Source organism: Python bivittatus, unplaced genomic scaffold (genome assembly GCF_059951505.1).
Source record: "Python bivittatus isolate LINGU-HERP-01145 unplaced genomic scaffold, Pbiv_v1 ctg000700_np1212, whole genome shotgun sequence".
Lineage (NCBI taxonomy): Eukaryota > Metazoa > Chordata > Lepidosauria > Squamata > Pythonidae > Python > Python bivittatus.
In genome coordinates, this window is record NW_028277098.1 from 103,858,264 (window position 1) to 103,872,142 (window position 13,879).

The 13,879-nt window shown below is 56.9% G+C and overlaps 1 protein-coding gene across 1 annotated transcript in view; it reads left to right on the top strand.

Moving 5' to 3' along the window:
• The window catches only part of TGM2 (transglutaminase 2), a 42,602-nt gene extending 31,766 nt beyond the window's left edge, over positions 1-10,836 (top strand). Inside the window, exons 10-13 of the mRNA XM_088153900.1 lie at positions 57-326; positions 6,209-6,369; positions 6,978-7,114; positions 8,454-10,836. Coding sequence (XP_088010026.1) covers positions 57-326; positions 6,209-6,369; positions 6,978-7,114; positions 8,454-8,610 — 725 coding nt within the window. The 3' untranslated portion in view covers positions 8,611-10,836. The remainder of the gene's footprint in view (positions 1-56; positions 327-6,208; positions 6,370-6,977; positions 7,115-8,453) is intronic.
• Positions 10,837-13,879: the final 3,043 nt, after the last annotated feature.

A 13,879-nucleotide genomic window follows, 5' to 3' on the forward strand; every position in this document is an offset into this window, starting at 1 on the left:
AGCCCACCAGACAGGGGCATTTTCTATGCTCTGTTGGCTTCTGTTTCTGCCGGTAGATTCAGAGGAAGAGAGGACGGCGTTTGACAAGGCGAAGCACAAGAAGGTCCACACCCCGCCGGAGGAAGGCTTGATGCTCAAGATCAAGGCTTCTGAGGCAATGAACAACGGATGCGACTTCGACGTCTTCGTTGTCATCAACAACGACACACCCACGGAGCGGCTGTGCCGGCTGAAGGTTTCTGCCGCCGCCGTGAGCTACAACGGGGCCCTGGGCCCCGAATGCGGGAGCAAAGACCTGCTCAACATCAGCCTGAAGCCACACGCAGGTAACGACCGACTTTGGCATTTCAGTCTGCAGAGCTGCTAGGCTTGCTCACCCCCTTGCTCAGGACTGTTAGTCAAGAGATGTAAAGAATATGGATTTGGCTCAGGACCTCCACTGGCCTGGGGTTCACTTGGCGCAGAGCCTTGGAAGCCCTGAGCAGCTTCGCTTGGCGTGCGAAGCAAATGGCATTTCTGCTCCGGTGCGTTTTTTTGCCTTTGGAAGCATGCGCCCAGTTGCCCAGCGCCTGACACACCAGAGGCTCACTTCCAGGTTGCAACCTTACCTCCGCCAGACATCAGGCCTGTCCTGCTCTGGCAATGCCCTTCCACATCTGCCTGATTGCAGCCAGCGTGCAGTGGGGGGCAGAGCGGAACGGCCTGGCGGCTCACTGGCCCATCCCTGGGCTCTGCCCGCCCAGAGCAGCAATGGATAAAGCACAGCCAAGCGGCAGGGCCCTCTCCTGCCAGCGGGCAGGCTCAGATGTTAGCAGCAGTTAGCCCCTTTCTGCAGGCAGATGGAGACGGTACGGAGGGGGCAGCAGCAGGTGGGTGGGAAGAGGAGGGCTTCCTGGCCCGTGGTGAAAGGAGAAGGCTGTCTTTCCCCAACACGTGCCCGGCTGTAGGAGGAAGAGGTGGAAAGTCCTACAGGCTCTGCCCCTGCAGCTGTTTTCCTTCCCCTTACATACTGTATGTAGATATGGGAAGCTACATATATGGGGGGGGGGGGAATAAAGGTCAATAACTTATTAATAAGTGAAAAGTTAATGTTAGTAAGTTGGCTTATTAATATATCAGTACCGATTTAGTGAGTTGATTATATTATTGCAATTCAGAAAGTGTGCTTTAATTTTTGCCCAAGTCCTGACTTACTTTCCTTCTTTGGAGAGAGCCCCTGGGCCCCTCTCAAGGGCCTTGAGACCCTTGGCCTGCCCTGGAGGAATGGGGTTCCCCTCCATTCTCCACCTTGCTCTGCTTCTCCCACCCACCCCCAACATCTGACAACTTCCTGGTTTTCCATCTGCTCCCTGCCAGCCTGTGCTCTTCTGCCAGGGATCAACAACCGTCTTTGCCCCCTTTGCCCTCCACAGCCTTGAACCTTCTTGTCAGGCTTTGACGAGATGGGGTGAAAACTCAAACTGCAGCCCATCAACAAGGCTGATTCTGATGGAGAGCCAGCCCGGACGGAGAGCGGCTGCCACAGCATCTGCATCTCCTGAACCTTCTGGACCAGCGTGGCTGAAGGCCCACCTGGGCATGAATTTCCAGACAAGAGCTAGCAAGAGACCTCTTTTGCATTTCATGCAGACAGGAGTGGCTCTTGCTATCTCCAGGGCTGGACAAACCCTCACCTTGAAAGTGGGACATTTGCTGACAGTCTGTAGGGCACTTTGAGCCTTGAGTGAGAACTCTGGTTGATTTGCTTGATGACCCATTGGTTTGTTTTCTCGGCTGTCCGCAGTCTTCTCAGGAGTCTTCTCCAACAGCAAAGTTCAAAGGTGTCAATACTCTTCCTCTCCTGCTTCTTTAAAGTCCAGCTTTCCTTCCATGGAGGGTCACAGGGAAGACCATGGCCTGCACAATTCTGAGCTTCGTAGGTGCAGACACACCATGGCATCTGAATATCTTTTCCAGGGCCTTCTGGCTGCTCTGCCAAGTGCTCCCCTGTGGCACATCGCTTGACTGCTGGTTCCTCAACTGTTGATGGTCGGTCCCCAAAGGCAGAAGCTAGAAGATAACTATTTCATACCTTCATGGTCTAGCAAGTAGATGTGAAAAAAACACCTAACTGAAAAGTCACTGAAGTGCTGCGTCCAGCTAGAGCGGGAGAAGTATGGTCCCCTTGGGAAATTCCTCTCTGATAACCGACAATGATTCAGGCAGCAGGCTTTGTGGTGCAAGAAGAGTAAGAGGGGGAAACGGGCAGGTGGGCGGAGACGCGTCCACAGGCATCATCCTTCTTATTTTCATCCAGGGAATTAGGAAGGCTAATTCCCAGCAAGGAAGGAAATGCAGGAGAGAAGAGATGGGTGGGCAGGATTTCTGCCGCGAAGCTTGCGTGTGGACGCCTCTTTGCTTTCAGACTGGCGTAGCCAGGGCACGGTGGCGGCTGCCTGAATAGTTTCACAGGGCCAGCAAAAGGGTCAGACATTTTCCAACAGTCCAAACAGTCCCTGCGTGCTCTTCTTCTTTAAAGCCTCTTCCCCCTGGTCTTCAGGAATGCAGGCAATGCAACAAGGCAAAGGGGCAGAGGAGGGGGGCTCTCCTTGGAGCCAACACAAACTTGGCCCCGATAGAGGAGTGATCAACACGTGGGGATGGAGGCAAAGGAAGAGACCTCCGCTGGAGAGCTGACCTGTTCGGAGGAGGAGCAGGAGGCCAGAGGGGTTAGGGAGAGAACGGCATGAGGCTGTGGGGCCTGGGTGCCATCTGTGGGGGCGAGGCTTCCTTGGGGAACAGAAAGGGGGCAGGAGAACGGTCCAGGGGGATCCTTCAGCCTGATGCCCAGCTTTTGCAAAGAGCAAAGGCTTATACAAGAGTGAAGTAGCTGAAGAGGTTCATGGAGGTGAGCTCCCAAGCAAGGAGATGGGACTCCTCGTAAGCAAGCCGTGCCCCAAACTCCCTTTGCCATTTGGTCCTGGAAGGAAAAATAGGAAGGGGCATTTGGGAGCCTTTCAGCCTCCTAGCCAGCTGGGGCACATGGACTCGGATATACTGAGGCTTATTTCTCGTGGTTGGTTGGCCTGGTTGACCCTGTAGATCCTTTGGGACCTCTCCCCCCGCTTGGCCAAGAGGCAGCCCGGGGCTGGTATCCAGGCCTGACTCCAGAACCACCCCACTCAGTGAAGCTTCGGCAGGCACCATTTCTTGCCCTCGAGCCCCCGCTCGGCCTCTTCCTCCACCGTCATCATGGTGGCCAAGAAGGGCTCCTCCTCCACACAGCGGGGCTCGGGGGGAAGGGGTGGCCTGCTGGCCGGCCTGCCGGGGGAGGCGCGTCCCAGGAGTCCTGCATCCCTGCTCTGGCCAGCGTGCCCCTCCGAAGGGGAGCTGGGCGTAGAAAGGGCTGAAGCAGCAGACTGGATCGCACAGATCCAGACGGAGAGGGAGGATGGCCACTGGCAGGGGTGTCTGTGGGGCGTGGTCAAAAAAGTCAAGACGGAGACTGAGACTGCAACGGCGCGATCGAAGCTCCACCAATTTTTTATGTGTTGTGCATGCAGCACACAGGAAAACAGTGAAGTTTTGATCGCACTATCGTGGCCTCCATCTTGACTTTTCTGGCCACACCCTGCGGACCCTCCTGGAGACTGGATGTGAACCCCCTGACCCTTGGCCAGCAACCTCCAGTGCAACAGCGTGGGTCTGGGGAGGTCCCCTCGGACGCCACCCACCCGCCGGCTTGCCTGGACTTCTGCCTTGGGGGGCCGTCCCCTGCTGCAGGTTTACTGCAGGCGCATCCCTTCAAGACATGGGGGGGCGGCTGGAGCAATTGATCGGTTCCTCCTGCTCCCTGTGCAGCCTCAGCCCCCTCCCCGGCCCTGCCAGAAACGGCAAGGCGGCCCGAAGAGTCTTCAGGGTGGGGCCGCAGCTATCCTGGCAGGATCAGGTCCTCGTGCGCTGCGCTGGCCGGGGGCGCAAAGGGCCTCCTTCACCTTCCAGCTTCACCTTCCGGCCAGCCTGCTGTTTCTTCCCCTACTCTTGGGGTCTGCCTGTCGAGCCAAACCACTGGTCCCTCCGGATCAGCGTTTGAAGAGGAGTGGACTTCAACTCCCAGCATTCCCCAGCCAGCCATGGGAATTCTGGGGGTTGAAGTCCACACCTCTTCAAGCGGCCAAGGTCGAGAGACACTGCCCCAGGCGTGTCTTAGCAGACCCTCGGAGCGCAGACCACGAACGACCCTTCTCTGGGCAGAGCAGCTGCTCTCCGCAGCCGTACCAGCTGGGGGCGAGGGCACTGTACCCCAAGCCGTCGGGAGGACACGGTTCTCCGGGCGGGATCCATCACCTGGGGCCCCGTCTGCAGAACCAGGCTAGGTCTGGGACTTCGTGGCTGCTCCAAGACGCACTCCAGGAAGGTCACGAAAGGGCCGTAAAGCCTGGGCCGCCAGCGCTGTCCAGCCCGGGGGCAACGGGGCTCTGAGAGGAAGCCCCGCCCAGCTGAAACTCACCCCCCCCTTCTCAGCCCTCTGCGTTGCAGGAACTTGTGCTCGGCCCCCGGGCCGGAAGCGCGCCCACCTCGCTTCTTGTGCGGACGCGCAGACGTTCCCTGCGCCCGACCAAGCCCGCGCCCGACGCCCAGGCGGGCAGAAGCCTTCTGGGCAGCGGGCTGGCGGGCAAGGGGGCGGCCGCGCGCGCGGAGCGTCGCTCTCTTTCCACAGCTGGGAAGGGCTCCAGCAGCAGAGGGCAGCTCAGCCCCCCGCGCAGAGCTATTTTTGTCGGCGCTCCAGCGTTGCGGGCAGGGCAGGGCAGGGCAGGGCAGGGCTCAGCCTCAGCCTCAAGTGGACCTCCCGGCGTGAAAGGCGCTGCTTCTCAGCCCCCCCGCTCCTCCGCTCTGCTTCGGCAAGCGTGTTCAGAAGCCGCGAGACGCGGGGCCGGGTCTCCGAAGGAAGCCCCGCGTAGCTTACTCGAGTCGAACTGCGCGGCTCTGCCATCGGCTCGCCGGGTTTCTCTCTCTCTCTGTTTTTCAAGTTCTTGCCATCTATTTTTAGTCCGTCGGTTTTATTACACACCACCCAGAGTTGGTTTGGAGTCAGGCGGTGACTAAACTGAATAAATTAAATTAAATGGCTACGGTGAAAAAAGCCAGGACGATGCAGTCGAAATTCCACCATTTGTATGTGCGATGGGACATTATCTTTTATGTGCGCTTAAGGCTTTGATTGTACCGACATGGCCACCATCGCGACTTTTTTGACCATATCCAGGGGATACCCCTGCAAGAGCTGAGGAAAACGGGCAGCTTTTGATCCTTGTCTTAGAGGGACTGTGGCTGCAACGAGGACCGAAACTGAAATTCTGACATCTGTCTAGATCGGTGTTTCTCAGCCTTAGCAACTTTAAGAGAGGTGGACTTCAGCTCCCAGAATTCCCTATGGCTCACAGCCAGAAATGTAGCCTTTCTTGAAATTTGGAGAATGGGGATTTTTGGAGTCTTCTACATTCCCCCACCCCACCGCCCGCCGCCGCCAGGAAGAAAAACTGCAGCTAAGGGGGGAAAATAAATACATTCCAAATGTATTATCTGACAACTTTACAAGTATAAATAAATGGGTCTAGCTACAAAGGTCAGCCCCATCCTGGTGGCTGAAAGAGGTTCACTGATTTTTACATTAAAAAAAGATCCAGTCCTTCTTACTCTTGTGTAAATAAATCTGCAGAGCTCCTGAGAGGAGGCACGCAATCTTGCCCTTGCAGTTGGTAAACCGTGAAGACCTGATTCAGTCAACTCTTATAAAAGTCTTTCCATTACATCATTTTGAGACACCAGTTGAGGGCAGAAGGCTCCGCATCAAATGCTGTCATTTTTCTTAACCCGCTTGTGGCCGGTTATGGCAGGAGCTAGCCCCTGAGCACGGATGAGCTGGGCTAAATCGTGGATGGGAGGCCATCAGGAAGTCCCACCACTCTTTGCGTTCCAGATTCAGGCAGCGGCAAGTCACATTCTGTGGCCAAAAGGACACCTCTGTGAAATCCTTGCAGCTCGAAAGAGGCTCCCCTGTTGCTCATGCCAGCTTGCAAGCCCACCATCCCAGCCTGGGCTGTGCAGAAGACCCCTCCGCTTGCTCGCTCACTCTCGGACCCCGGGCTCCATGTGTCTTCAGTCCGGGGAGCCGCAGAGCCCTGATTCTGACAGCACCCCGTCCTTGTGCTTCTGTCCTCCTCTCCAGAAAAGGTGGTCCCCCTGCGCATTCTGTACGAGAAGTACGGAGGCTGCCTGACCCAGGACAACATGATCAAGGTGACGGCTGTGCTGCAGCAGTACGAGACCCAGGAGCTCCTCCTCAGCATGAGGGACATCCACGTCAAGAACCCCGACGTCAAAATCCGGGTGAGGCTTTCTGGGAGGGGCTCTCCGCGGGGACGGTCCCTTTGCCGAGGAGGGAGAAAGGGCAAGCGGCGTGGCCCGTTGCCCCAGAATAGCCCTTGGGACGGCACGGAGCCCTCCCAGTTAGCGGCTGGGAGGCCCTGGACGGTGGGGCTTGTCCCCTGGGGCCCCTTTTCTGTGCCAAGCAAGCGTCCTGAGACCCAGGAAAGAATGGCCAGGGGGACAGGAGGGGGGCAGGCGGCCCATCTTTGGGTCCTCTCCTCTCCCCACAATCTCGCCTCCTCGCCTTGCTCCGGAGCAGGCACTGGGCGAGCGCAGCTCCTGCTGCAAAGCTGGGCTCCCCGGATGCCCTCCGGCAGGCGTGCCCGCTGCGTCTCCCTGGGATGGAGCCTCTCCCCCACCCCCAAAGCAGCACCTGCCCCGGTTCCAGTCATAGGAGGTCAAATCCCCCTGCTGCCTTTGTGCCACACGCTTAACCGGGCTGGCCTGCAGCGGCAAGGCCTTTATCCGACAACAGGGATGCGGGTGGCGCCAACCCAGCCATAAGCAGCCACTGGGTATCCAGATTCATGCCAGCCGAGGATGACGCTTCTCCTCTTTCCGACTTGCAGGTCTTGGGGGAGCCGATGCAGAAGCGCAAACTGGTGGCAGAGCTGTCGCTGACCAACCCTCTCCCCATCCCCCTGACCGGCTGCGTCTTCACTATGGAAGGGGCTGGACTCACCAGCGGGCAGAAGATCCAGAGGCTGTGAGTGTTTCCGCTTTGGCTTCAAGGCTCAGTTGCAGGAACTGCAGGTGGGCAGCAGAGCCCACGATGATGGCCGTCGGCCTGGGCTGCTTTAATTGGGAGGCCCGCTCTGAGCAGGGGTTGGGCTGGGTGGCCCAAGCGCCCCTTCCCATCCTAAGTGCCAACGCCTCCCCGAAATGCTGCCCGGCCCTTTCCCAAGCCCCTCCCCTGGTGCCCCTTTTGAGCAGATGGGATTGGGAAGGCTGGGCAGCTCGGGCTCTGGGTGGCCAGCGATGGCCAAGGCCTTTCCCTGCTCACAATCGCTTTCCCCTGGGCAAGTCCTCTGCCAGCTGGGAGCGACAGACATTTTGGGCCCCTGGTTTTCAGCCTCTCAAATCAGGAGAAGCGAAGCCTGCCAGGGATCCCCTCCCACGGCTTGGGAGAATTTGGAGTCTGCAAACGTTAGTGGTGTGGAAGCGCCCTCTGCCCTCCACCTCCCCTGTAGAATTGGGGGGGGGGGGATGGCGGACTGTGCAAGATGCAGAAGGACTGCTCCAAAGGCCGCAGGGGGGGACATGAGCCTCTTTTTCCTAACCAAAGGAAGCAAGGCCCATCCCAGGAATCTCTGGGCCAAAAATGGGAAAGACCCCCTGGAGAACAGGGGTCCCGGGACAGGAGGGAGCTAAAGTGAGCAAAGGCAGCTGGTTCCCTCTTGGAAGAAAACCATGGTTTGCTCAGGAGAGGCCAGCTGTTCCCGCACTGAGTCGGGGGCTCCACCCAAGACATTCGCTCACGTTCTTCGCTTCTCCAAAGCAGATTTTTTCCAGCATTGGAGAGGGTCATCCAGGTCTCTTTGGGGGGCAAAAAGGACGAGCAGCTGTTTAAAAATAAACAATGGGTGAGGGGCGACTGCAATCGAAGCGCTGCCTTTTTGTGGGCGTGTGTCGCACCTGCACGCAATTGCACACACAGAAAGCAGGCAGAGCAGCCGAACCCTTGACTTTTTTGACCACCCCCTGCAGACCTCCCATCCCCGCATGGATGGAAAAATCTATTAAAAGAGGAGGGAGGACGATGGGCAGCCAGATTCCATCCTGACATTGGATTTTCCTAAGCCAGGAAGAATCAATGTCCAGAGAACAGACGAAGCCCTCTGACCTCTGGCACAGCCGCCTTCCCCAACACAGTGCCCCCAGCTGCATTGGTCATCCAGGCTCGTAGTCCTGGGATCGTGGTCCGATGCAGGGGGGAGGCAGAGGTAGGAGGAGGGAGGTTGGAGATGACCATGGCCAGGCGGACTGCCGGCACCTGAGGACCAGGCAGGTCCCCGCTTGACCTGTGCTTTCCCCTCCTGCTCCAGCGAAAGCCCCGTCGAGCCCGGGCAGGAAGCCAAAGTGAGGGTGGACTTCGTTCCTCAGCAGTCCGGCCTGCGGAAGCTGGTGGTGGATTTTGACAGCGACAAGCTGAAGGGGGTGAAGGGCTACCGAAACGTCATCATCGCCCCCCTGCCCAAATGAAGCTCGCCTCGACGCAAGAAGCCCCTGGCTCAGCCGGCGGCCGCTCAGCCCAGAAGCCAGACGGCCCCGGGAGCCCCAGAGATGCAGGGGAGCCCTTTTCCACCTGCACCCCCAGCCGCACCCGCCTTCCAGATGCTTCTTTGCTCCTGCCCACCAGAGACTGGCGACTTGACACTCCCCCCAGCTGGTTGGAGGGCTTTGCCCCACAGGCACCCCAAACATCCTAGACTTGATGAGGCTGCAGACGGGGGTGGGGGGGTCACAGTGCTCCACCCTTGATGTGCAAGCATGAGCACCAGCCCCTGGCAGTGCATCTGCTCTGCCTTCCAGGAGGTGGTCTGCCCTGCCTGCAAGAGGACCCAGACACCCCCCCACCCACCCCCCTTGTGGCACCTTTAATCCTTTTAGGACGTTTGTCATGGGTGGGCCGTAACGTCAGGCCAAAGGGGAGTGATTATTATCTTAAGGAATTCCGCTCTACCCCCCCCCCCAATCATTTCAGTCATTGGCAGCCCTTGAAACCCCCAAGAGAGGGACACAGACACCTCTTCCATGGGGAGACACGCGCCAGCCCTCAGCTTCCCACCAGATGTCAGAAACGTTCAGAATGGAATCATCCTGCGCATGGCAGCCCATGGAAAGAGGGGAGAGGTGGGGAGGGGAGAAGTGGGGAAGGGAGGGGAGGGGAGGGAGTCAGCCTTGTGCATTTGGCTTTGCACTCTCCCCCTTCCCTATTCCCCCCGTGAAGCTTTGGCCACGACTGCACACGTGAAAGAAATGCCCCGTGGCTTCCACAACCTCATAGTCCCCCAAGCACCCCCGATGGCTTATCGTCTAGTGGTCCAGATCCCTGCGCCTCTGCAGGCCCTGCCTTTCCCCTGAGCTAGGAAACACTGCCTGTCTGCTTGGCCACGTATGACTTTTCCAACGCGAACTTGAGGGGGGGGGGTCTCTCATGGCTGCTCCATCATACTTCTCAGACCGCTGTGGGGACCACGAAGCCCACGCCTTTGGGTCAGTGGGAGGCTCCAGCCTTTGGAGCCTTTCTGAACGGTACCTGCAGACCACGTCCCCTTAAGCAATCAGGTCAGAACAGTGTTTCTCAACCTTGGCCACTTTAAGAAGGGTGGACTTCAGCTCCCAGAATTCTGGGAGTTGAAGTCCACCCATCAAGTGGCCAAGTCTGAGAACCACCGGGATGGAAAGATAGCCAGATCCCAGTTTATTTTTCAAAGTAAGAACGGTGTTGCGTCACCCACCTGTTGCTTGGCTCCTGACTGAGAGCCAGGAGGGGGCTTCCCTTCCCTAGAACACCAGGGGTGGCCACTGGAGTGTCCCAGGCAGAAGGCAGAGCCGGGGGGGGGGCTGCAACAGAGCGGCCGGTAAAGAGAGGCCAGCATCAACCCGGCCTCTGCCGCCTTCAGAGACTTCCCCAAAGAACCCCTTCCTCTCAAAATGGAAAGGCCGTGGGAAAGGCGTGGAAGTGTGGAGAGGAAGACTCCGTCTCCCTGCGCACTCCCAAGCCATCTCTGGACAAGATCAGACCGGCTTTCATGGGGAGGTGTTAGCCACCTGCCCGAGGCTTTGGCTCTTCGCCGCCCATGGCGGGGCTTGCCGTGAATCCAGCTGCACGGGCTCCTGTGCTTTCCAGCTGTGCCGCAGGTTCTCAGTCAGCCCCGCAAGTGTTTGTTCCCTTATCAAGAAACGCAGTTGGCAGCCGTTTAGCAACCCGCCCAGAGATGGGCCAGACAAGTGCAAAAGATGGATGGGTGAGCGGAGGATGTCAGGGCGGGGTGGCCCCACTGAGGAGGACCGGTTGGGAAGGTCCAGACCAACCTTGTCCAGGCCGGGGCTGTCCAGATGTGGTGGTCTGCAGCTCTCCTTGTTCTGCCTCCAACGTGGCCGGGTCGGGGGAGGAAGAGTCTCGCCCAGGCCATCTGGAGAGCGTCAAGTGACGGATGGCTGACCTTCTGGGTCTGCACCGTGGGGGATTATGTGCTTCCAGGGAACATGATGTCTTCTCTCTCCTGGTTGTTGGTACAGCCCGGCCACCCTACCTTCTTTTTTTTTTTTAATAAATTTTATTAAAAGCTTTAAGGAGAACATAAAAACTAACACAAAATAAAGAAAACAAAGAAAAGGGAAAAACAAAAGTGCAGAAAGAAAGAATAAAAAGAAATAGGAAGAAGAGTCTTCCCATTTCCTTTGCAGCAAGTATAAGTACAATTACGAAATTATCTCTTACTCAATGATTACAAAACTCATTTTTTTCTATCATCCAATTTTTTCCAATCATCCAAACCACAAGTCATAAGTGCATTTTTTCCTGTTTCACGCGCGCTACCTTTTGACCTGACCTCTGGTCCTCTTTGCCCAGCCAGCAGAGCCCTTCCCCAAAGTCCGTCAGCTGCTGCCCTGCTACGCCCTGCTTGGAGCACACTGGCAAAGCCCGCCCAAGCGCCGTTGTGCGGGTACCTAGAGCAGCGTTTCTCAGCCTTGGCCACTTGAAGAGCCGTGGACTTCGACTCCCAGAATCCCCCAGCCAGCATCTTCAGCATCGAATGCACCTGGGAGGGCAAAGCTGGGGAATTCTGGGAGTCCACACCTCTTCAAGTGGCCAAAGCTGAGAAGCCCTGACTTCTGGGCACGAGAGAGAGATGCAGTTTATGAGCCATCAAATGCTTCCTAATCTTGAAAGATGGGGGCGGGGGTGTTTACTTGCTTTGCAATTCTTTTGTGGCTAATCTCCTTTGCAAATTACTGAGAGCTGAAAGTCATACTGATGGGAATTTACTATGCAATCACTCAATAAAGAGTTTATTTTTCACCTTCCAACTGTTTAGGGTTCTTTTATTCCGTCCACACTGTACTTAAGCGACTCTCTGCTTGGATGGGGATCCTGGGCACTGCAGTCCAGCACCTCTATCACCATTGTCTTCAAGGGCAGCCCCCTTGGAGGGTGTTCTGCGGGTATGAGAGCCGTGGCCTCCCAGGTGCATTTGATACAGAGGACCCTGAGAGTAAACACTCGGCTGGTTTTCCCGACCTACTGATATTTAATTCAGTTTTGCCACGGTTGCTCTGGAAAGAGCGGGCCTTGTTTTAATCGGGGTTGTATGACCCACCTGATACTTCACTTCTGTCCCCAAAAAAAGCCTCTGCAGAGAGAAGCCAACTATGAGAAAGGCAGGAGGAAAAGAAGGCTCCTATTTCAGTTGGATGAGGACAACTGGAAGTTGTTGAAAAAGCTCGACATCCCTGCCAAGAATCCCACCCAGGCTGCTTGGCCAAGAAGAGTTTGCAGGCAGGAATGGAGGGAGGGGGCTTTTCCCGAGAGGCTGGTATTCCGATCAGAGAGGGATCTGCCTTACTGACGGTGCAAAAGAGAGGGGAACCTGGCCTGCGGTCAGGGAGAGCACATGACGCTGAGGAGTCTTTGGCTGCTCGCAAGCAAGAAGAAGGCAGAGCTCAGGAGAGTCTTCTCCAAGGACAGGGGACCCTTGTCAGAAGGCTGAGGTTCGTGGCTGGCAGTTTGGGCCATCCTTCCTCAAAAAGTGACAAATTCCAAACTTTGCCCCTTCTGTCAACTGTCATGCCCTTTGTGGACCTGGCCCGGATGGAGAGATGGCTCTTCTTGCTTTAGAATTCCAACCTAGAAAGACAGTCTGCTGCAGGTCCTGAGCCAGGTACTCAACGGGTTATTTAACCATTTAACCTGCCTGAAAATCTCCACCTTCCCTTCCGAGACCAATTTACAGGAATCTTTCAAGTTGCTGAAATGTCTTCTCCACCGGACCTCTGGCTGAACTTCTAACAGCCTCCTGTCAAGAGATTATAGCCACTTCCCAAATGGATCTGGAGCCGTGGAATCGAGATCCACCCCAGCCCAGTTTGCACCAGCGTGGCTTTATAGCCAGAGAGGCTGCAGAGCGTCCGTAGTGGACAACGGGCTCCGAAGATCTAATGCATCGGCACAAGTTCTCTTGCTGCTGGCTGATCAACCATTTTCCTTCCCAGAACGAAAGGGGGTCGATCCTGACTACAGCATTGGGTCAGTCAATTCCCCTGCCTGTCCCTTCCGCCAGCTGGGGCAAGGAGGCGTGCCTGGGGACAGGGGGGTAAACGGCAGGCAGAGCCTCGGGCTCTCAGGGGGTTGCAGAAGCAAAAGAATTGGGCACAGGCCCTGTGCCCCCCATTGATGCTCCACATTTCCCCTTCTCCTGTTGCCCCTTTTCTTCCATCCTCTCTCTCTCTCTCTCTGTCCCACCTGAAACTCAATTGGCTGCATTTTGAAAAACCAGAGGAACAGTCAACCCAGCTCCTATGAAAGGAAAATCTGTGTATCCCTCTTCAGATAAAGGAGGCTAATTTAGACCTCACATGTGTGCTGGGTTGCTTCATTTGATGGTTCTAATTAAAAAGGACTTTGCAAATTTCAGTCTAGTTCACCAGCAAATTGGTAGAAGTTAACCCGGTTCAAGAACCCTACACTGCTTTCGCTGCAGTTGGCCTGAAGCCTCTCTATGCAGGCTCTGAGCTTGGAGTCACCCTTGGGGAACACGCTGGGGGACATTTGGCCCGTAAGAAAGACGTCGCTGGCTGTGGCTGCCTGTCGGCCCTTCCAATGAAGCTGATCGCCGCCTCGCCCTTTTACTGCTCTCCGTCCATTTGCCCGGCAGCTCCTGCAGGTCCCCCGTGCACAGACGGTCCTCTCTGGGCGCCTCACCACAGGCGGCTGCTCCGCCTGGCCAGAAGACGACAAGACAGTCCCTGCAGCCCCCTGTCCTCGTCCTGGTTCTTGACATCCCGCAGCCGAGGCGGCAATTCACACGGGGAGAGCCCACCCTTGCAACACCGCAATGACTCATTCAGAAGTCCCTTTCAACAGCGATCAATCGGCAGGAGGCCAATTTTCTGGCTGTGACTCCTCCTTGGAGGTCTGCTGCATTCGTTTTTCAGGGGGCTTGCTGACGAGACCATCTCGAAATGTACAAACCCGGCTGTGCTGACTTTTGGGGGGAGGGTGCCTGACACTATGCACGCGGTCGGGCTGACCCTCCCTGCCTGCCACAAATCATCCTGATCTCATTCTCCAGCCCACCTGGCCTCCTTCCACCGGCTCTCCTTCCCTCTCCTTCCCGCGGCCGTTCTAGGCTGCTGGGGGAGCCTTGAGCTCCTGGCCCAGCATCCGCCTTGCCTCCTCAGCGCCGAGGAGGGGGGAAGAAGCCCCTTTTGCTGGCTTCCCTGGACGCATCAGCTTGCCTGGCCC